Source organism: Oryzias latipes, chromosome 13 (genome assembly GCF_053564925.1).
Source record: "Oryzias latipes strain Hd-rR chromosome 13, Olatipes_Hd-rR_3.1".
Taxonomy (NCBI): domain Eukaryota; kingdom Metazoa; phylum Chordata; class Actinopteri; order Beloniformes; family Adrianichthyidae; genus Oryzias; species Oryzias latipes.
This window is the reverse complement of record NC_136249.1, coordinates 16,836,438-16,859,107: the sequence shown is the minus strand read 5'-3', so window position 1 is coordinate 16,859,107 and position 22,670 is coordinate 16,836,438. Positions and strand designations below refer to the sequence as shown.

Below are 22,670 nucleotides of genomic sequence, written 5' to 3'. Positions count from 1 at the left end.
TTTTTTTATGACAATAATATAAGAAGCAAAGTATTTAATAGATAAGTTTTAGTTCAAAAATACACAATTTACATCCTTTATAGTGCAACTACCATCTGAGCAATACCATTCATGCAGGGTTTTTTTCAGCAAAACCATTAATATAAACTGAAATCCATGAAAATATTTGACCAAACCAAAAAAAGAGGGGTCTTCCAGTTATATAATTAAAAGAGAGTACATTTAAGTCTAAACTCCATTTTAATTTTACTTAAAGAAATTGGTCTAGAATTTTCTAGACCTTTTTCTGAGTTTCATAAAAAAATGTCAGCCCCAAAAAAGTCATAAAATACATTTCCTACATGAAATTGTTTCAGCTCTTTTAAAGAACCTCTAACCTCCAGCATGCCCAAACAGACCTGAGGAAAAAGAAAAAAAGATTTTTGATGAAACAAGTGAAAATATAAATAAGGTATCTTTCTCAGTCCTTTGTGTGTTCATTACATTCTGTGTGAGGTTGTCTTCAGTCAGCAACATTGTGTTGTTTTCATATATGAGTTTTTAATCACTAATCTGTGTGCGTGAGTTTAATCTGTTTTCTGCCTCCTTCTTACCCTTCAAATGTCCTCTGAACAAAGTCTGTCACTTCTCTGTAGCCTGTTAGTGTTCGTTCATCTGCTGGATCAGCTCTTTTGGTCCCCAGTCTGCTGCTGTTTCCCAATAAACTAAAGTAGCTGGCTCGCTGGCTCCAAACTGTCAACACATGGACGGAATCAATCAACAACTCCAATCAACTTTAATGGAAAACAGCTCTCAGTTTAACACAAAGTTGTGTCTCCTTTTCTAAGAGTGAGAAAACACTGTACAGTAAACCCTTGTTTTTTGCGGGGGTTACGTTCCAAAAAGAACCCGTGATAGGCAAAATCCGTGAAATAGAAACCTTTATTTTTTTTTAAATAATTATAATACAATTAAATCCTCTATTATAAATTGAAAAGAAAGAACAAACCATTTTACAGGCTCAAGCATTTGTTTCACAAATAAAAGTACTTTAGAAACTTTTTTTCGACAAATAACTGTACTGTACTGTCAAATAATAATTTTAATCATCAATGTGAACAGAAGGCTTCAAATCGCAGAGATTAGCCCAGCCCACCGCGACCCGAGTTTTGGATTAAACAGGAGAAAATTTAAAATGATTATGAAAAAAATACAAAGTACAGTCGGACAAATAGTGACTCAGGTGTATTTCACTGCTCTTCAGTCTGAGCCGCTGCATCCTGACTACACTCTGCAGTGTTTTTTTCTTTTGAAGCCCGCGGTGCAGCTGTGTTTGTTCGGGAGAAGAACATAGTGATATGAAGATGTTGTCGCTCTTTTTTCTATGGGTTTTAGAGAAACTCGAAATTGCAACATGATTTGCACGAACGTAATGTAAATTTGGCAAGCCGTTTTACAAACGTGTACATATTAAACTGCAGCGTTATTGACGCACAGGTAGAGAAGAAGCGGAGTGACTTTTTAGCCAATCACAATGCAGAACACAATGCACGATGCAAATCCGTGAAGTAGCGAAACCGTGAAAAGTAAACCGCGTTATAGCGAGGGATCACTGTATATACAGAACCCTTTAAACGTACCATAGCATCCAATGTTTCACTTGTGTTTTTTGTAATTACCATCCTCACTAGTACCTTTTGACATTTACAGACATCCTACTGTCCCCAAGCTTCTGATTAATGGACACAATATATCAACTACCAAACTCCCAAACCATGAAATCAGAGAATAATTTAACGAAACATTTCAAATCCAAATTATATAACCCAATATTTTAATAATTCAGAAAAGAAACAAAGACGAACTAAATATTTAAAACTCCCCATTCCTCCTAAAGCCAAGTCCACTTTAAAACCTTTTCAGGTATTTATACCCTTTCAAGGAATTACTTAGAAAATGGTTTGGAATTCCTGAAAATTGTTTTTTTTTGTCATGTGGATATTGAAACAACTGAGCATCTTTTCTTTGAATTTATTATTCTAATGACTTTTGGCATAGTTTACATTATTGGCTTTTCCCCAAGATTCCACGTTTAGCAGACTTTTCTATTAAGGACATCATTTTTGGGTTTTATTTAGAAAACAAGAACACAGAATTTATTTTAAATGTTGTAATTATTTTGGGTAAATTCTATATACATAAATACCGATTCCTCAAAATCAAACCATATTTTTTTACATTTCATAAAGAACTCTGCTCTTTTTTTCATCTGTAAACATCATGGAAAATAAACTTCCTATGGAACTCCAAAGTATCATATTTAATTTGCAGCTTTTTGATAATAATAAGTTAAGAATCATTAAAATATCTATGTAACACCTTTTTTATTTTTTTATTTTAATATTTTTTATTTAAATTTGTATTTTTTCCGTATTATTGTTGTAATTTTTTATTTTATCTTGCATTTGTTGTTTGTATATGTCGTTTACATTTTTCTATACTTGTCATAATTGTAAGTTATTGAACACCTTATACAACTGTGACAAATTGTAAACCTCAAGTGTTTTTTCAATGAAAAAACAAAACAAAACTAGTACCTTTTGACTGTTTAACAGATTATATGAATGAATATAATGTAAATTACCAGCTGAAAGTTCAATAAAACTATAAGCAGGCAGATATACCGGACAATACAGGGTCAGTCCATGAGTAGAGCAATGATATATGGAAAACATGTTGAAACAGTGTCCTGGAGTTACCCAACCCTGATTCACTGTTTGATGCTAAAAACAACCAGTCTCAGAGCTGCATGAGGTTGATATGGCAAGGTAAACAGAACAATGAAGACAAAGCATTCAGTGGCAAAAATGTGTTTACAGGTAAAGTGTTAAAGGCTTTTTAGCACAAACAACATACAGTACTGTAGCTAGGTATTATATGGATAAATGGCTGTGGGAGTCCCACTAAAACTCAAGAGCCTTGGACAAACAGGGCAATAAAGAGATGAGGGTCTCACAAAAAAATTATGTAGCATGGTGTGGAGCACTTGAACATTGCAATGTAAAAAATAAAAAATGCAGCCAAACCTACGTAAAGATGTGTTGAAGTTCAAGTGAAGAAAAAGACAAATGGCCATAGTTCCAGTAACAGAAAAAAATCAGAGTTCAGCCGATGTGCATAGCAGGGATCAATAGCTCTACAGATGAGGCTTGATCATGTCATCTTGCTAAATAGCAAGCAGAATGTGCTGCAATGGGCTTAAAAACATCTTTTCTTGAAATTTAAAGTATTCTCTGAAATCTTTTACTTTAATGACAGAATACTTTTCACAATAACAGCTGCAGAAAGTGGACCTCCATTGTTTTTCTGAAGCTGGATTACACTCAAAAAATCATCACACAACACAAGCACACACTCATACACGAGCAGGGCAGTCACCAATGAACCCCCAGCCTATCCCTTGTGGGCAGGGACAGCAGCTGGTGTGGGGTGGTGGTTGTGTCCTCAGCACATTGGCTCCTTGGTCCCAGGGGACCCCTGTCCAATCCCTGAGGGTATTCCCTTTAATTAAGGAATTGAAGATCATGTTACATCTGAGTTGGTGGTGGTGTGTGTGTGTGTGTGGAGGCTGGTTTTTGGTCCATTCTGGATCTTCATTTATATCTGTGTGTCTACTAAAGTGTTACTAAGGTTATATGTGTGCTTATCTGTCTCAGTGTGAATATGTGAGTGTATGAAGGCCAACTGTATAACAAAATCATAGGCTTCTAAATGATTAGTCTCTGCTGGATAGAAGAAATTGGTTAAAAAAAAAAACCTAAATTAGTATGTTCCTCCCAAAAAGGTACAGATCATAAATCCCTTTCCTGTTGGTTAAAGGTTGCGCCATGAAGGGAGCAGAGTTGCCATCAGTGTATGAATGTGTTTGTGTGTGTACGGGACTTTGGGCCTATATCAATGTAGAAAAGTGCTATAGATATATATTTTTCTGTCCCTAACAACAAATGTTATACTACAGCAGGATATTTAAGTCAAAACTCTTAATCTCAAACTGGTGTACAGGTTAATCTTGAATATCCAAACTGTTGCCAACGACAGGAAATTCATGACTCTCTTCAAACATCTGTAACTTTTCAATCATTAATACAATTAACGTAATTTTGACGGATTCTGAAACTGAGAAAAGCAGTTTTGTGCCAGGAAGTGCTGCATATCAATGTAAAACTGCTTTTCCTGACTTCAAAATCAGAATTTTGCTAATTGTGTAAACAGTTGACGAGTTATAATAATTCAAAGAATGTCAACACTGGAGCTACAGCTCTGGGGGATATTCCAGAAAGCAGGTTATGCTTGTTACCACGGTAAGTTTGAGGCTAAGGAAGTTGATAACCTCAGCTTTTGGTTCCAAAAACAGAGGTATGTTTCAGGGTATGTCAGGTTGCCACAGCAACTCATGCTCTGAACATAACCTGGTCTGGAGCAGGTTTAGTTGAAGGTAAGTTTGTTTTCAGAGAGGTGAATCCGCATGACGTGTCCATTTGAAGATGATTTAGTGGATGAAGAAGCTCAGATAATACTTTTTCCACCATGAGAATGTGAAAAGACCACATATGGATGTTGGAAAGTTAAAATTGTTTACATTATTCTAACTTAATTATTTGCTTCAGTTAAGATAAATAATGTTTTGAGTTCAGTCAACTTAAAGATAACACGTAGTTATCAGACATGTATTTTACTTTCATTCAAATTAATTAACTTTGGTGCTGCTGTTAGATCGGCAGCGCAAGGAATTGTGGGATACCATTCCCTTTGCCTGTCTGGACAGATTTGGGTTTAAGTGTAGTTTTTGTCTAATGTTTACCCGTATTTTTTTAGCTGTTACTGTGTTTTGCAGAGTTATTTTACCCTGTTCTTCGGTAACGCTTTATTTTACAGTACAGTACTTACAGTGTACTGAAGTGGTATTTACATGGTACTTATTGTGTAACTACTGGGTAATTTTTATGGAATTTACTGGGTACTTACATGGTACTCTTTATGGAATTTACTGGGTACTTACATGGTACTTTTTTGTGTCTAGTCTGTATTTACATGGTACTTACTGTGTATTATGTGGTACTATTTGTATATTTATGTGGTACTATTTGGTTCATACCTATGTGGTACAGACTTTTTATAATATTCTTACTTGGTATTTACATGTTGTGCAAAGGTGTTTTTTGTGGTACTTACCACATGTCAGAACAAGGTAAGTACAAATAATGTACCTTAAATTTAAGTCTGCACTCGTATGTTTCATGTTATTTACCATAAATTTACCACAGAAACTACCCCTTCAGTACAATGAAACTGGACTGTAAAAGAAAGTCAGCCCTATTTCCACTCTATTATTTGGTACTTTCAGTTGTAAATGCTGGGTATGTTCACGTATTACCTTCCCGTACAGTGTACATACACACTTGGTCTTCTGACCTTACCAAAGGAGACAATGCTAACTTGTTGGTAGAGGTAAAGTAACTGCATTGTAAAAACATATTCTGGCCTGATTACTTCTTGTAACATGAGGAAAATTTAAAGAGAAACAAGACAGCAGTAAAAACAACAATATTTAATGATACACTTCTGCAGCATACAAAGTGTTATCACAATGACATTTGTTTTAAGTTCTCAACAAAACAGTAAAAAGGAGCATTCCAAAGAACAGATTATTGGCCTGAGGGTCGTGCTTTTTGTCCGTCAAAATTCCTTCAGCAGAGTTTGGTAACGGTGCAGGACTTCTTCAGGGTTTGTAACTGCAAGAAAAATCACAACACAAGCTCAAATGAACATAAAAAGCATAATGACTTTTATGAAATATAAAGTTTGTTTTACTTATTTAATATTCATATTAAAGATTGTTCTTTTCACTGCTTTTCAAGTACCATGTAGTTGAGTGGAAATAGGGCTGACTTTCTTTTACAGTCCAGTTTCAGTGTACTTAAGGGGTAGTTTCTGTGGTACATTTATGGTAAATACCATGAAACATATGAGTGCAGACCTAAATGTCAAGGTACTTTATTTGTACTTACCTTGTTCTTACATGTGGTAAGTACCATAAAAGACACCTTTGCACAACATGTAAATACCCAGAAAGAATATTATAAATACTCAGTCTGTACCACATAGGTATGAACCAAATAGTACCACATAAATACACAGTAAGTACCATGTAAGTACAGACTAGACACAAAAAGTACCATGTAAGTACCCAGTAAATTCCATAAAAAGTGCCATGTAAGTACCCAGTAAATTCCATAAAAAGTACCCTGAAAGTACCCAGTAGTTACACTATAAGTACCATGTAAATACCACTTAAGTACACTGTAAGTACTTTACTGTAAAAGAAAGCATTACCAATTCTTTCTGCACCATGAGTGAGAGGGAGTACAATAAATTAATATGGAAAGACATTTAATTGAATTGGAGTAATATGACATTTAGTTAGATAAAAATGTAAATTTAACTATTTTTAATAAATTTAACTCAATTACTTGTTACCAATTGAATCAATTCATCTAAGTTTTATAAGTTATATATATATATATATATATATATATCACAATGTAATTGGAAATAAGATCAGAAACTCGTATGTTTACTCTGTCCGTTATTTTTCTCCAAGCAGAAACTCTTTTCTGCTGCTGATGCAGCCGAATTACTTTTTTGATGGACGTATAATCTTCATACGCCGTCATTTAAATCTCAGACTACGTCTCACTTGATTATAGCACATTTCCTTTCCACAACAGTGGTTACAGGCGATCCCGACTCCATTGCCTTCTTAAAATGAGAAGATTGTAATTGTGCTGCTCCTTCGTGAAAATAAATTTAATATTACAAAAAGAGCTCCGCTGTTGACAACACTGTTGTTGACATCCATTGTTAACGTTTGCTCCGCAAACAACAAGTGACGTCGTTCACCGTTGAGTATTCTTCTGGCTTCTGCACATGCGGGTCTCGTTTGGGTCGTGTCACGGTCACACTGGAGATCACAAAAGTTCGGATTTACTTAGAAATGTGAACGGTCTAGCAAACAAATCAGATTTTTTCAAAAAATCCGAATTGAGCATTAAGCCCTGCAGTGTGAACGTTGCCAAAGCAGACTGTTCATTATACCCTGCAGTTTTTGTTGTTTTCAGTTAACTAATGACTCAACCTGCCAGATTTACTTATTGCCAGGTACAGAATCTTATGACATAATCTGTAGTGACTTCTTACTTTCACTCCAAGAGTCATGTGGTCTTCATGTGTTTGCTTTAACTCTTTGATAACAGAGCTGTCTCTGGCGAACACAAAATAACACACACTCTTTGAACTACAATAACTCTTTGACCATTTATACAACATAGCTCCATCCAATAGATTCTATAGAGTCAAGAGCAAAGTAGGGTTGTGCAGATGTGCAAACTACTATCTTAAAATGTTGCATATCAGCGCAAGGCTTCTTTTTCTCCGATTCAGAATCTGTTGGAGTTTTTCTTAATTGAGAAAACAGTTTAAGAATGATAAGTCAAAGAACTTCAACAGTGGAGGCGAAACTCAGGTGTTCAAGGGTTAAAGCTTTTTCTTAGCCTTTTGCCTTTGGTTTTAAATTGGATGCACTACCTTACACATTAGGACTTTAATGCTGTCCATACAATCTAACCTGACAGAATCAAATTTAAAAGGATTTATGCTAGAGTAACAAGCAAACATATTTTCTATGCAACTGTAATTGTCACTTTAAAAAGTTATGATGAATAAATAAGGAATTATTTAACATTAAGGAATGGTTACATTTATTTTTCATTACCGATACATTTCGTTACATGTATAAGTTATATCTCGCCCTTTGAGGACAACCACTATGCTGATGTGGCCCTCGGTGAAAAGGAGTTTGACAACCCTGGTCTAAATACACACAAGCGGGCCCACTCCTCTTGGATCTTTTGAAGTGGTCTTGGATTGTTTCCAATTGAACTGATCTTCGGTCCCCTCTCAGTTTTCCTCAGTCTGAATTGGCTCCATGCTCCGAGTGCAACAACTTGACCAAATGGCCACAGAATCGGAGTTATGGGATATTAACAGGATGGACAGGAAGCAGCCATGACAATGAGACACATCAAGGCAGACATGTATCTGCTGGACCTAATAACCAGTAACTTCATAAATGTCGGGTAGCTAAGTCACATCCACACACATTCACCCGCTGTCCTTGAGTTTGTCCATTTTTTTTCCTCGTTACAGATTCTGTCATTCTGAATTAATCTGAATGTTTATGAGTGTGAATGGGAGTAGAGTACGGTGGTCCAGAGGTGCAAGACATGCTTACATTTAAGATACAACAACAAATCCCAGTACAAATGAACAAATACTGAACAACAAATCATGAAACACAACAGCAAATCATGAAACACAATAGCTAATCACGAAATACAAAAGCAAATCATGGAACAAATTACAGAGTCCTGAAACACAAAAGCAATACAGGTGCAAATTACCAAATACCGAATTACAAAAAATAGCCCCGTCACAAATTACCAAATCCAGAAACACAACAATGAAAGCGGAGACACGACGACTTCTAACAGAAAGGGACGTAATATAAAACCAATCATGTTTGTTTTTTTAAAGTTATTTTTTACTATTTTCTTTATGTGGACATTTTAAAATATACATGAGACAATCCTAAAGCATTTTTTTTATCTTTTGCTGTCGGGTTTTGCACTTGCTGGCTAGCTACCCTTAATACCAGAAGTGATGCAAAAACTTTACCTTGCTAAATACATTGTTGTAATTTTTATTGTAGTAATACTATTTAGAACTGCTTTTGGACTGTCTAATGTATTTAAAATGTCCACATAAAGAAACAGGAACAAATAAATGTAAAAAAATCATATACACATAGTTTTATATTACGTCACTTCCAGGATTTAGGACGTTCCCCTTCTGTTAGAAGCCGTTTTTTCCGGTTTCATTGTTGTGTTTCTAGATTCGTTAATTTGTACCAAGATTGTTTTTGTGTTTCGGTATTTGGTAATTTGCATCCGGATTTGTTTTTGTGTTTCAGGACTTTGTAATTTCTTCCGGCATTTGCTGATGTGTTTTGTGATTTGCTGTTGTGTTTCAGTATTTGTTCATTTGTTCCAAGATTGTTTTTTAGTGTTTCATGATTTGTTAGTTTGTACCGGGATTTGTTGTTGGTTGTAAATGTGTCTTGCACCTCTCGGCCACCGTAGTAGAGTCCTCAAAGCATTGAATAAACGTAAAAATGTGTTATATAAGTAGACAGCATTTACGATTCATCTTTAATTCATTCTAGCACAGTCAGTAGTGTTCTGTGTCTTTCAAGATACTATTGCTGCTACATCCAGCAGTATTTTAATGCTTTTTTAAAAACGTTTTTAAAGAAACTTGTATTGATGTATTTCACATTGTAATGATTTCTGTTTACTTCTTCGTAGCAGCTCTTAGTCAGTTAGTAACTATCAGTTAAAAGAATGTAACTAACATTTCTCAGGAACGTTTGTCAGTTTTTTTTTATGTCAAACATATAGAAACAACAATAGAAAAATCAGATAGATAGAACTTGAAATACAATTGTGATTACAATAGCCATTCAGTCATTCAATCCTTTTTATTTTAAGAAATAAAAAGAAGAAGAAAAAGGTCTCCATTTGACAGAACTTAAAAAACAAACTTGTTGACAAAGGGATACCCATGAACCATAGTTTACTTATGCCCTCTCCTAAAGACTCCAATGACACACTTCAGGTGGAACATCTTGTAAACCATAGAAGCTTTGTGTTTGTGGAACATTTCTGCTTTTACTTGTTTTACCCATCATAATCACAGAAAAACATTCACTCAGAAAAGAAAAGCCATGGTTAACTTAAAGCAGGTTACCTGAATACAGTTTACCTTGAATCTCCCGTGCAGAGAAAACGTTACATATTTATTTATCTGAGACTCTGTGTTCTTTAAGTATGTTTGAAGTGCCAGTCTATGAGAGTGCCTATTTTGCTGCACTAAATAATCATACCATGTTTTGACATTACAGAGAAATAAAAAGCATTATTGGTTTTCACACCACCAGCTGATACTGTCACAATAGAAAGTCATTCGACTTTAGGGTTTTGAGTGAAAGCTGAATAATGCCTTGGTCAGGATTTTCTTTGAAACAAAGCATTGGTCTTTTTTATATGAAAAGCGTTGTTCCATGGCAGCCTGTAGGACAAAAAGCCCCTTTCTTCTTCCAGGAATCAGGTGTAGTGAAGCATGTTTGACACTTTAGTTGTTTCCTGCTGCTTGGAAGCAGATTTTTCTACCTTAGGTTTATGCTAAAGTTGCTGACAGCTTTGTTCAGTCCTGCAGCGTCCATTTCTTTGATCTTCACGGTTTTGTTGGAAGAGCCACAGAGGAGGTGAAGTGGCCAAGTGTTAAAGAAATGAAAGTGAAAGAGCAGTCATAGCAGGCAGTCTTTTTGCCTCTCAAACTTTGGACTTATAGCATCCAAATATTTTAGAGGCCCTGTGGTGTTTTGTTAGGAATAATTAGAAGTAGAATAGTTAGAAACTCCCTTTTTACTATTATTACATTTACCTATACCTTTTATTACACTAATGGTTTAACTTAATTCACTGAGTATGTATTATCATCTCAAAATTATATTGCATCCTAACACAGCACAACCAAACTATTGTCCTCACAGTTTCTCCTCATCCTCCCTTTTACTTTTTGTGTGTTCTGGTGTTTGTGCTCTGGCAAATGTCTGTGGGAACATCAGAGAGATCTGACACTTGAAGCTTTATGACCTTCAAGTATCCAGCCTGCAACAGCACGTGGGTGGGTTTTTATCACCATAGATCTTCAGACCACCTTCTGAATATGTAAATGCCAGGTATATATACCAAGCCCTTTTCTGAGTGTCTTTGTTCAGACCTTGTGATCCTGTTCCTCTGTCTGTAACCCTGCGTACAAATCTGTGCTGTTTTGTGCGGAGTAAATCTTCACTGAAGTTAAGTAACTGTCTCCGAGTCTCATTTATTCATTTCTGTGTGCTGGAAACTGAAAGGGAACGAACCAACCTAACTATTTTTATTATTACAGTCCTTTCTAGAAAATCCAGTTTCCTCACATTTGGTCCTTCGAGCTGGCCGACGCGCGCCTTGGACATCGCTGGAACCCCTGGAGGGGGAGTTTTCCCGAAAACCGCGCGGTCTGAGACCACGGCCTCAGCATTGAACCATCGGCCCTGCCCCTGGATCCGGTGGTGCCCTCGGCGTCGTCAGGTCCCTCATCAAATAACGAGGTTATTTGATCGAAGTGAGTATGCAACACAGAAAGTCTGTCCTCTCTTTACTTGCTAGGGTTTTATGTTGACTGTGTCTGTGTCTTGTGTGTGGGTGCCTCATCTCTTGGGGAAGAACAGGGAGAGCCGCGTGCATTCACAGTGCTGCGCGTGCACGCTGACCACAGGAGCGCCTGCAGTCAGCCTGCTGCGGGTGCATGTGTCCTCCTTCACGGGAGAAGACAGGGAGAAGTGTGTAGCTTAAGAAAAAAAAAACAAAAAAACAAAAAACGTGTGGACGACTTAGGGACAGAATCGGTTGAAACGTGTCGTCGGCTGTGTGGACGGCTTAGGGACAGATTCGGTTGAAACGTGTCGTCGGCTGTGTGGACGGCTTAGGGACAGATTCGGTTGAAACGTGTCGTCGGCTGTGTGGACGGCTTAGGGACAGATTCGGTTAAGGCGCGTCGTGCACGGCATTTGGGAATAAACGGAGCTCCGGGGAATTCATGTGTGTGTAACGTTTTTTATGTCTCTGTCTGTGTCTGACTGTGCTTTCTGCGACGGCTTCTGTGCTGTATGCTCGCTTTGATTAATGCCTCATGATGGCTTTGATTAATGTCTTATTCTAAATAAATGAATAATGAATATGGTGACTCAGTTGACAAATGATTAGGCTTCTTTTCTGATTCTCCAAGCTTTTTCTGCTGATTAGATTCAGCGCTGGAGAATCCATAAAAAGGGTTACTTGGGTGGGAGCTCTGGTTTGTGATTGAAATTGAGAAGCTGGTTCTCAGGACAGCCACATCCGCAAAGGGGCCTAGCCTTTTGTAGAAGCATGGTGTGGTCGATGAATTCCTGAGAACGTTGTGGCTGATCGTCATTCATAAACCTAGAAAACATGGGTGGGGCTCATTCACAAAACCTCACTAAGAAGGAAAGGCGACATGTTGCTCATGTCCGCAAAGCTATACATAAAGAACACGGGTCTCGCATTGATCCTTTCACGTATGCGCAAAAATGGGTTGAGGATTTCGGTTTTGACTGCACGTTGGATCCGGGGAAAACGCAGGCCCTCCTGTCTGCTCTCAGACAGCGCCATGGCCGCAAGAAAAATGGGGATGATCATCCAGAGATTCAGTGTGCTTTGATGTGGTGCTCCACAGCTTCTACTGTCAGCCGTAAACGACTGGCAGCTCAAATGAAAAATCACACTGAAAAACAGCTTCGTGATGACTCAGATGTCGTTGCAAGCATGTCAAGGGGCTACTATTACAGAGTCCAGACGGGCACTTGCTGCTCGCCTTGATGAACACGCCTCCACATCATCGGGCGGTACCTCCCTCATGAATAATCATGAGCAGACCCAGGTGACGGAGGTTGCCCCCTCCTTTGGCTCACCCTCCCCTGCTCCTCAAAATCTAAGGCTTAATAATCCTTTCTCGCTGGTGACCTCGACTCCTAAATCACACATTTCAGATACTTCGGTTGTTTACCCGGATCTGTCTACCTTATCTTCAAGCTCCTTATCTGGTCATCCCACACCCCCACTTCCTTCATATGAGTCTCTGCTGGCTGCATCTGGTCAGGCGGCTGATAACACTAGTAATAAAGCCTGTGATCCACTCCAGCGCTCGCTTTACGCACACACACAGAAAGTGCCCCCCCCTTCAGCCCAGGCTTTCCCTTTGATTGAGATGCCTGATCCTCTGGCTGGTTTTCAAGGCAGAGGCCCTGTTATGCATGTAGCCAGGCCATGGTCTCCAGCTGAAGCCTTGGCGATGGCGGAAGCCATCCCCTCTCCCAAAGATGACCTTTATAAAACCAAACAACTAAATAGGTTACATTGCTTAGGTCCAGAAAACTTTTCATAAAGTTTGGACGTATGTGGAAAGTCAGGATCAGACATTAATCAAGTATTTGGATAAATGGGTTAAAGATTATGGATTTCATAGAAAGTTAAGCAGCCTCAGAGTGCAGGACAGAGTAGAAGGAGGGGGAGCAGCTTCACAGATCAGAGTGCGCGTGCCCGAGCCTGCAGACAGGCTGATGAGGACTTGCAGAAAGGAGGGGTGATTTCTCCGTTGTAAGCAGATGTAACAGCTTTCTCTGCTCTCAGAATGAAGATAGGACACGTTTTAGTGTGCATTTTAGTGTTTAGGACAGTGTTTTTCAACCAGTGTGCCGCGGCACACTAGTGTGCCGTGGGAGATGATCAAGTGTGCCGTGGGAAATTGCCCTCATTAACTGATTTAACAACATTTTCCATCTCCAGGATTTCAGTTCTCTGTTCATCCCTACAGGCCCTGATAAAACACTAAGAAATTGGGAATATGAAAAATCGTAAAATACTTTTTTCTTTGTGTTTATTTGATTCTATAAAATACATTTTATAAGGATGACAGTACCGCGATTTAGCCGCAGCTTCCGCTGTGTTAGGAAAATGTCCGCCCCTTTAACTGTCTCCACCAATCAGTCTTGGGATTTTAATCACATGTCATCGGTCTGACCAATCAGAAATGGTTAAAGTCTTCACTTCCTTGTTCTGAATTCTGCTGGAAAAGTCTCTCAGTTCTAACAAAAATACCAGGCTTTGGTGCCTAACAGCGCAGCTCTCTGCAATTCGGAGGAAACTGGCGACAACCAAAACCAAATCCCGGATTTACCGAGCCGGTAGATGGAGCTGTTGCACACGTCCACCTCCCAGTAGTACTGTCCGCGTGCGATCACAACATCAGAGCACACCTGGCCGAAGGCGCGTGCGGCCCTGCAGAGGACTGTCTCCATGGTGGCTCACTGTGAGGCAGGAACTGGAGAGGTGGAGGGATGGAGGCACAGATGAAGGGTCCAAAGAGAAAAACAGGCCTAAAACGGGACGGAACAACACCGGGACTCACCACACAGTGAATTAAACAAATCAAAACAAACAAACAAACAAACAAACAAACAAACAAACAAATTTTTTTTGGAAAAGTCTCATAATGATGAGGGAAACCATACCAAAGACGGACTGCTCCATTTCCTTCTCCTGCAGCTCTACAGCGCCATCTAGTGTCGTCTCCGCGGAATTGGCAAATGAGGACTGTTTTCCAGAATCCACCACAGATGTGGATTTTAACGGATTGACTGGAATAAAAAAATCCTATTTATCACATTTTAGCATCAGCATATTACTATAGTACGACGGAGTAAGAAGACTTGGGTATTTTCAGCGTAAATTGTCCAAAAGAATCTGTCTATTATATGTAAGGGTTGATTGGAAATACTGGGTCTCAGAAAACAGTTCAAGTAAACATGCAGCTTTGTTAAAAATGCAAACAATACTTTGTTTTAAAGCAAAAGAACTATCAAGATTTAGATGAAGTTTTGTGTCTGTTTCATAAAATTAGAATTAAAAGGTTTCGTCATGAGATTTGAAAGGTTTCCTCAAAGGTTTCCAAATGACCCCATCTTGACCTATTTTTATTATTTTAAATTCCAAACATTTACATTTAAGTTTCAGCCCAGCAAATCTACTCTGACTGTGTTTCCATTAGATTCAGTTTCATTTAAATCAGCAGAACATACTCACAATCGGAGCGGGCGTGGGCTGCACCTTCCTGAAAGCAGCATTAATGAGGCAAGAAAATGCAAAAAAGAAAAATTCCAAAATTGTACATTTATTTTTTGTCATTATGTTGGTCCACACTTGGATAAATACCTAATAGTGGAAATGTGTTAAAAACAGGACAACTTTTTTTCTCTGGTAGTCAGGAGGATCACATTTTTCTGATCTGCACATAAATCATAAACATCTTGACATCATAACATTACAAGGATCCAAACATAGAACCAGATTGGACTCATTCTAAGTTTTTGAATAAGACATAAATAATACAAACCATAAATGTTTTTTTCTTTGGTGTTGTTGTTGCTGTAAATGTCATCGCAGCTTACCTTTGCATGGTGAGGGCAATCTTCAGGTGAGTCATCTGAGAAGCCCATCTGTCTGCTGACATGCTCAGACTTTATGGAAGGATGTTTAGGAAGACAGGAAGTGGCACATCCCCAGCTCCAGCATGGCAGCTCCACATAGCGTCTACAGCAGGGGCATAGAATGGAGCAGACAGAGAGCAGAGCTTCACGGCAGCACGATCCTGTTGCTCCTCCAGCTGCCACACACCTGCTACACATGGTGTGAGAGCATGGCAAAATCAGGACGGTGTGGCATTCTTGACGGCAGGCTGGACGGACGGGCAGATGCTGCAAAAGTTCCATGCTATTTCTCTTTTCTGATCCGGTTAGAGTCCCACATCCAGCAGGTCTTATTATGGAAGGGCTTTTAGGATATCTGTCTTTATGCTTTTGTTCAAAGATCTCAGCTACAGTATTGGGATAAAATAACCAAAAGGTTTTGTTTGTGTGTAATAATCCTGTCTTTACATTTCTTTAATTCCTGTGGACCTTATCCTCACTAAACAGAAAGCAAACCTTGTTGATGCAGAACCCTCGTCCATCCAGAGAAGAGACAAAGAGGACCCCTCATGTGGTTCCAAAGGCATTTGCTCCCCTGGAGGAAAAAAATCAGATATTCCCTTTTATTTCTCAAAAAAGATGTGGAGAACACGTGAAGAGGCAAACAGGTTCTCTTGATGAGCGGCCTCGCCTGCATCTGTCGAAGGAGAAAACGTAAAATTACTCACAAGATAAAAAGACAGACAGAGAGAGAGAAGAGGCCGTGCTGTTGCTTGGGGGTTACCATGGTGACGAGTGCTTTTGTGGAGGAGCAACTACTAGATCAGTGTTTTTCAACCAGTGTGCCGCGGCACACTAGTGTGCCGTGGGAGATGGTCAAGTGTGCCGTGGGAAATTGGCCTCATTAACTGATTTAACAACATTTTCCATCTCCAGGATTTCAGTTCTCTGTTCATCCCTACAGGCCCTGATAAAACACTAAGAAATTGGGAATATGAAAAATCGTAAAATACTTTTTTCTTTGTGTTTATTTGATTCTATAAAATACATTTTATAAGGATGACAGTACCGCGATTTAGCCGCAGCTTCCGCTGTGTTAGGAGAATTTCCGCCCCTTTAACTGTCTCCACCAATCAGTCTTGGGATTTTAATCACATGTCATCGGTCTGACCAATCAGAAATGGTTAAAGTCTTCACTTCCTTGTTCTGAATTCTGCTGGAAAAGTCTCTCAGTTCTAACAAAGATACCAGCTAAAGCTCGTCTTTAGCGGTGTAGTTTTCCACAGAATCCGGTGTCAGACCGTGGATCAAGTGAACAAAACAATGAAGCTCAGATACGCTAGTCTCTCTGCGTTCGGCGGATTATTAAACTACATCTCCCATGATGCATTTGGTTAAAGCGTGTGTGAGCGTCTGGGCGCACGACTCTCTCCTCTTAACGTAGTGAAACCACAACGACCACAAATCAAACAGTTTTTAATTCTTTTAACTTAACTTTTATCACATCTTAAAAAAAACAGCTGCAGCTTCCAGCTTTTTCTGCCACAATTATCACAAAAATGCATGTGAGATCATGGAGGGACTGTGGATCAATACAGACGGAGTTTCTCCCTTTTTTTGTTTGTTTTTTTGAATGCCGGTGTGCCGCGGGATTTTTGTCAAGGTTGAAGTGTGCCGTGGCTCAAAAAAGGTTGAAAAACACTGGTTTAGGACATGGACTAGGGTATATGTTCAGAAAAAGCTATAGAAAGTATAATTTCTTACAAAGCAGACGTGGATCAGTTTGTGCAGGACACACCTGCCACTTGAATAAACATGCCGCTTTCCTTTTTTTTAGTTCACTCTCCCTACTCATAAAAAAGTTTGATTGCAGCCTTCTGACCCCACTTCTCAGGTCCCTGCATTTCTGCTTGTAAATCAGGATTGACCCCTTAAAAGCATTCCTGAGGATCTCTGGTTCACTAACTCGTCCTTACATTTTTTTAATGGACATGTCTGCTAATATTTCTAAGTTTCAACTCTCAGGGCAATAAGTGCGGTAAAACTAAACTCCAGCTGGCCCAAGCACAGGTTAAATTTTTCGGGACATTTAGTTTCTGTTTCTAGCAAAATTATTTCTCTCCCCGGACCTCACCACCTTATCTGATCAGCCCCCCAACTTTACTCACTCGCTGTAAGCTGCAGCTGCTTGCGCGGCTGATAGTTGTAACAATGTCACCTGTGATTCTCTTGTGCGAATTCTCCAGAATCACCTGCTCCACTCCCTTCCGTTCAAACTTTCCCATTAGTCAAACTATTATCAGCCTGTTCATGCTGCTGATGAAATGAGACGCAGTTCTTGTCTGTTTCACTTTCAATGTGTTTTTTCACAATTTTTATTTTTTAATTTTTATTTATTTTTTTCCTGATTTTTTTCCTACTCTCATGCCTGGCTCTACTGACACCATTGATGATTTACATGATTGTTTGAAGAAAGCTGTGAGAACAAAGGAAACAATGAGTCTGCCTCCAGCTCTCTCCTCCCCACAGACTCTGAATCCTGACCATAAGGCCTCCGTCGGTGACCTGCTTTACTCGAAGGCCATCCAACGGACTGATTGGTCACACCCGAGGTGGACAGGACCTTTCAAAGTTCTCCTCGCCACACCAACGGCAGTCCGCATTGCTGAGCGACCCTCCTGGATTCACGTAAGCCACTGTAGATTGCTGAGAGCATACGAGACTGACATTTTGAGACGCATCCCTGGTTGAAGTCCAACTACGAAGCCGCTGCAGTGTGACACCACTCCTGGCGAGGGGAGCTCCCTGGTGTGTTTCCTCTAGCGCTGCTCTCTTCCAGCTACAGTGAGCTTCGAACCAGCTGACATGGGTCCAGCTGTTGCTCGTGGTTTCATTTTGTACTTTTATTCCCTCTTCCTCTGGAGATCTCACTCAAATCATCAGTGAGGTCAATGCCCTTAACACTAGAACGCCCAGGATTTTTCACTCCCCCTGCAGCGTCCAGAGCACAGCCAAATGGCTGGGTGGCTCAAAATGACTAATTCAACAGCCTAGAATTAGCCACCTTTCATTTGTAAATGCAGCAACTACTACAACTACCTGATCATCTGGATGAAGACATTACAATGTCCTAGTTAACCACATTCTTTGCTCAGATCAGGGTGGGGGAGGTTTTCTGCTTCAAAAGAGCCTCCAAGTTCTGACAAACTTTGACTCCCAGTGTGTCAATTGAAAAACCAAGATGCCTAAATTTTACTACACGGAGCAGACATTGAAAATTAAACTGGAGCAAGTCAACCCATTTGACTCTGAGGGAAAAGAGATATTCCTTCAGCAGGACTCAGACTGATATTTCTTCTGATAAGATTTCATAAACATCTTGTTCTCATTTGCTGAATTTAGCAGTTGTCTATCCATTCATTTTCTGTGCCTGCTCATCCTGGTCAGGATCACAGCGGTCTGCTGGAGCACATCCCAGCTAGTCACAAGCAACTGGGGAGGGGTACACCCTGGATGGGTCACCAGTCCATTGCAGGGCCACATAGATAAATAACCAGGCACACTCACATACACACCTAGGAGAAATTTAGAGTCATTTATTTAACAGCATGTTTCTTGGACTTGGGTGGCAAAAGAGGTCTATTTGACATGTTTTGGAATTTATAGTTTCAACTAGAATTCAACTAAAAACAATAAATTTAAAACAAACAGGTGAAACAACGTAGCTTTACATTGCTGAAGGTTTTCATTGTTCAGATCTCAGTAATCAGATCACAGATGAGGAGATTTCACTGCCATCAGAAAAGAGAGGACGACAGAGAGGAGACACACTGTGCCAACAGAAAAGGCAAAAGATGGCACAATGTGGCATGAAGAAAAGCTTGGGAGGCCTCTCCATCACAGCCCAATTGAATGTTACACTGCTGAGGAAGAGCCTACTGCTTTGGTCAGAAGTACGGTGTCGACTCGCTTATAGAGTTTCCTGTGTTTCCTCACTCCGGACATGCTTCAGACTATTCGGGACTGTACTGTTCAGCATGGACGTCAGACAGAAGACAACAGCTGGTTCATGGCCCTCCCTGAACTATTGGGGTTCATTGCCATCTTCCTTGTGAGGGGGGGATAAAACTTCCATCCATGCAAAACGCAAGATGCAAGATGGTCAGTGAAAATGGAAAATCCACTGATCTCCAAAATTATGGTCAGAAACAACTTCAAAGACATCATGCAGCATTTACAACGAGTTGCAATGGACAGGTTTCCTGCAATCTCCAATGTTTGGGGGGTCTTTCAACCAGAATCAGTAAAAAACTTCGCACAGGTACAAGCGGGAACTGAGAAGGCGAAAAAGGAATACAGTGTTTGGTGACAAGCTCCCATACCTGGCAAAGGGAAAAGGCCAATGTGCCAGGTGAATGGTCAGTACAAGAACAATAATGCCAGAGTGCGCTTTGTTGATTGCTACAAGTATACCATGTTGCAAATGCAGAAAGGAGATTGTGGGGCAGTACCAAGTATGTGCAGACAAGTAGTGGGTTGAAGATATCACTTTGACCACAGGATTTCTTTGCTTGAAAATTTCAGTATTATGTCTGTAAAGAAGTGTCTCTTGTGCATGAACGATATATCTCAGCCAAAAAAGAAAAACCAAACTGTGGTGACCTCTTACTAGAAGTGACAGAGGTGAGGGGAGATAGTGAAAACCTGCCCAGCCACTTGGCTTGTCCTTTTTGCGTGACAAAAGAAAGGCCTAATGGCGGTGCTGTTCATGTGCAAACTATGTTGAAGGCTGTTCTTTGGGCATGCAAATTTTAACTAATCCAGCCACTTGGCTGTCCCTTGGACATTTTAGGTAGAAAAGCCAAATGGCTGCCCTACGTTCTAGTGTTAAAACACAGATTTCTTCTCAGATGACTGACGCCTACTGGTCTGGGTCCCCACTTTATTGGTTTTCTTCTGGTGGAGTGTACTGATAAAACTAGTCACTCCGGTTCTCTGTGTCTTGTTTTTCTTTTTTCTTTTCGTCTCCTGTGTGGTTCCCTGTATTAGATCAATGATTGACAAGATGCTTTCAGGCCGTGCGACGTATGTCAACACCCTTTACCAACACTATGCCCACAATCCTCCTGGTTCGCATCCGCTCGAGGTTGGTGTTTTGTTAGGAATAATTAGAAGTAGAATAGTTAGAAACTCCCTTTTTACTATTATTACATTTACCTATACTTTTTATTACACTAATGGTTTAAACTTAATTCACTGAGTATGTATTATCATCTCAAAATTATATTGCATCCTAACACAGCACAACCAAGCTATTGTCCTCACAGTTTCTCCTCATCCTCCCTTTTACTTTTTGTGTGTTCTGGTGTTTGTGCTCTGGCAAATGTCTGTGGGAACATCAGAGAGATCTGACACTTGAAGCTTTATGACCTTCAAGTATCCAGCCTGCAACAGCACGTGGGTGGGTTTTTCTCACCATAGATCTTCAGACCATCTTCTGAATATGTAAATGCCAAGTATATATACCAAGCCCTTTTCTGAGTGTCTTTGTTCAGACCTTGTGATCCTGTTCCTCTGTCTGTAACCCTGCGTACAAATCTGTGCTGTTTTGTGCGGAGTAAATCTTCACTGAAGTTAAGTAACTGTCTCTGAGTCTCATTTATTCATTTCTGTGTGCTGGAAACTGAAAGGGAAACGAACCAACCTAACTATTTTTATTATTACAGTCCTTTCTAGAAAATCCAGTTTCCTCACATGTTTATTAGATGTTACTACTTGTTCCTGCTCACCTTTGGCCTGAGGTCTCACCTGCTCCTTGAATGAAGCTGTTTAGAGGACTTCAGTGACTTCTCTGCTTTTTATGATTTCTGTGAGTTTAGGAAGGCCTGTCTCTCCAATGTGGAGGTAATTGTGAAAAAAGTTTGCCGCCCTTTAGATACTGTCTAAAGTACTGCATGCTGTTTGAAAATACATGTGAAATTTAAGTCTAACAACTGCAAATGTTAATGATTCTCTATTTCTACTTTTATTTGTCAAAACTAAACATTTATACAAACTCAGTACTCCAGTTTCATGCAGAATGGGTTCTGACCAAGAATGAAACACTGTAATTTAAATTGACTTCTTTTGTTGACTAAGACAGAAAAAAAGAAATATTCAAGAGATGCATAATAATTTAATTAAATAATATTACGAGATACAAAGTACTATAAATCTTTGAAAGATATCCCAACAAGCACAATGGATCTGCTTACAAAATGGCAGAAAAATGCTGTAACGTATTTAAAGGAAAGTATTATAGAGGGTATATTACCTCTAAAACAACAAAGTTAAACTGAGAAAACATTAAGAAGAATTTACTGTCATTTATTTTTAGTTTTTTATATACATTTTTTTTCCATGTGTACTGCACTGTATTTTTATAGTCAGGTTAGTATAGTAAAGTCTGTTACAGTTTTCTCAGTGCTTTCTTTAGTTTGGTGCAAAAGCTGCTCTTTAAACACTTTCAGTATCTTCTAATGTTCTCAAATGGAAAGTATTTAAAGGGTGAATCAAATATAAATACTGTGTAATTGTAAACAGTTGTGTGTTTTGAAATTTTTTTGATTACTGCATTTTAGTTTTTTGCACTTGTTTCCTTCGTCATCTTCTCATTCCTGTGCAAATAATCTTTTTTGTTTTCCGTCTTTTTGTGCTAATTCATCATAAGGCTCTATAAGAAGATTAATAGCTGAGCAGCCTTATTCACACACATGATGAGCAAAACTGCATCCTGATCAACCAGAGTTACAGTAAAAGCATCAATTGATTGAGAGGTTTTCTCAGGTTTTCTTAGAGTGGCTAAATTCTAACCAGTAACCGAAGCCAAACTGCAGAGACATGTGGGTATGTTTTCTGCTGGAGGGGACTTCAGCAGGATCCCTCTCTACACCCCCACTCCACCTCTGCACAGCTAGACAGTGACACCAATATTAATTTCCAGATCACAGGCAGGATGAGTGGGTTCTGCAGGTAATAACAATAAATGTCAGAATTAATGGAGTCCAGAATCCAGCATGCAGAACTGTGATTAAAAAAAATATCCTTTTAAATGAAAGAAAGCACTCATGTGTCGTAAGGTTAGTTCTGTTTATTACTGTTAGCTGCTTTACACCACATATTTAATCCACTGCATCCAGCTGCTTTATTTGGTGCTGGAGGTTGTACTTTACCTCAGAGATACGAAAAGGAATTGAACCTTGAAACCAGTTTTTCTACAGTGTTTAGGCCTCCTAAGTAGGAACTCTTGACCCAAGGATGCAATAAACTGTTTTCCAATATATTTTTATATATTCATATTTTTGTTTTTAAAAATCTATTTCTGTCTTTACTAAGGCATCTCTCACTGTGCTTTACTACACTTTTCTGGTTGCACTAAGGCTTTGATGAT

At 39.2% G+C, this 22,670-nt stretch overlaps 1 protein-coding gene across 4 annotated transcripts; it reads right to left on the bottom strand.

Annotated features, from left to right (window-relative positions):
• Nucleotides 1-5,572: 5,572 nt before the first annotated feature.
• Nucleotides 5,573-20,984, bottom strand: LOC110016230 (uncharacterized). Of its 4 annotated transcripts, none has more exons than XM_078956540.1 (6): nt 15,970-20,984; nt 15,758-15,836; nt 15,224-15,365; nt 14,859-14,886; nt 14,288-14,413; nt 9,620-14,152 (listed from the first exon to the last, which is right to left on the bottom strand). In XM_078956540.1, exons 2-6 carry the CDS (start codon nt 15,826-15,828, stop codon nt 14,022-14,024), a joined length of 498 nt encoding a protein of 165 aa, XP_078812666.1. In that variant the 5' UTR covers nt 15,829-15,836; nt 15,970-20,984; the 3' UTR covers nt 9,620-14,021. The 4 variants fall into 4 exon arrangements, 2 of the variants coding, with proteins under 2 accessions (XP_078812666.1, XP_020564001.2); XM_020708342.3 differs by having other exon boundaries at nt 15,224-15,452; nt 15,970-20,980; XR_013659624.1 differs by adding an exon at nt 5,573-5,771 and having other exon boundaries at nt 13,954-14,152; nt 15,224-20,982.
• Between the last annotated feature and the right edge of the window lie 1,686 nt (nt 20,985-22,670).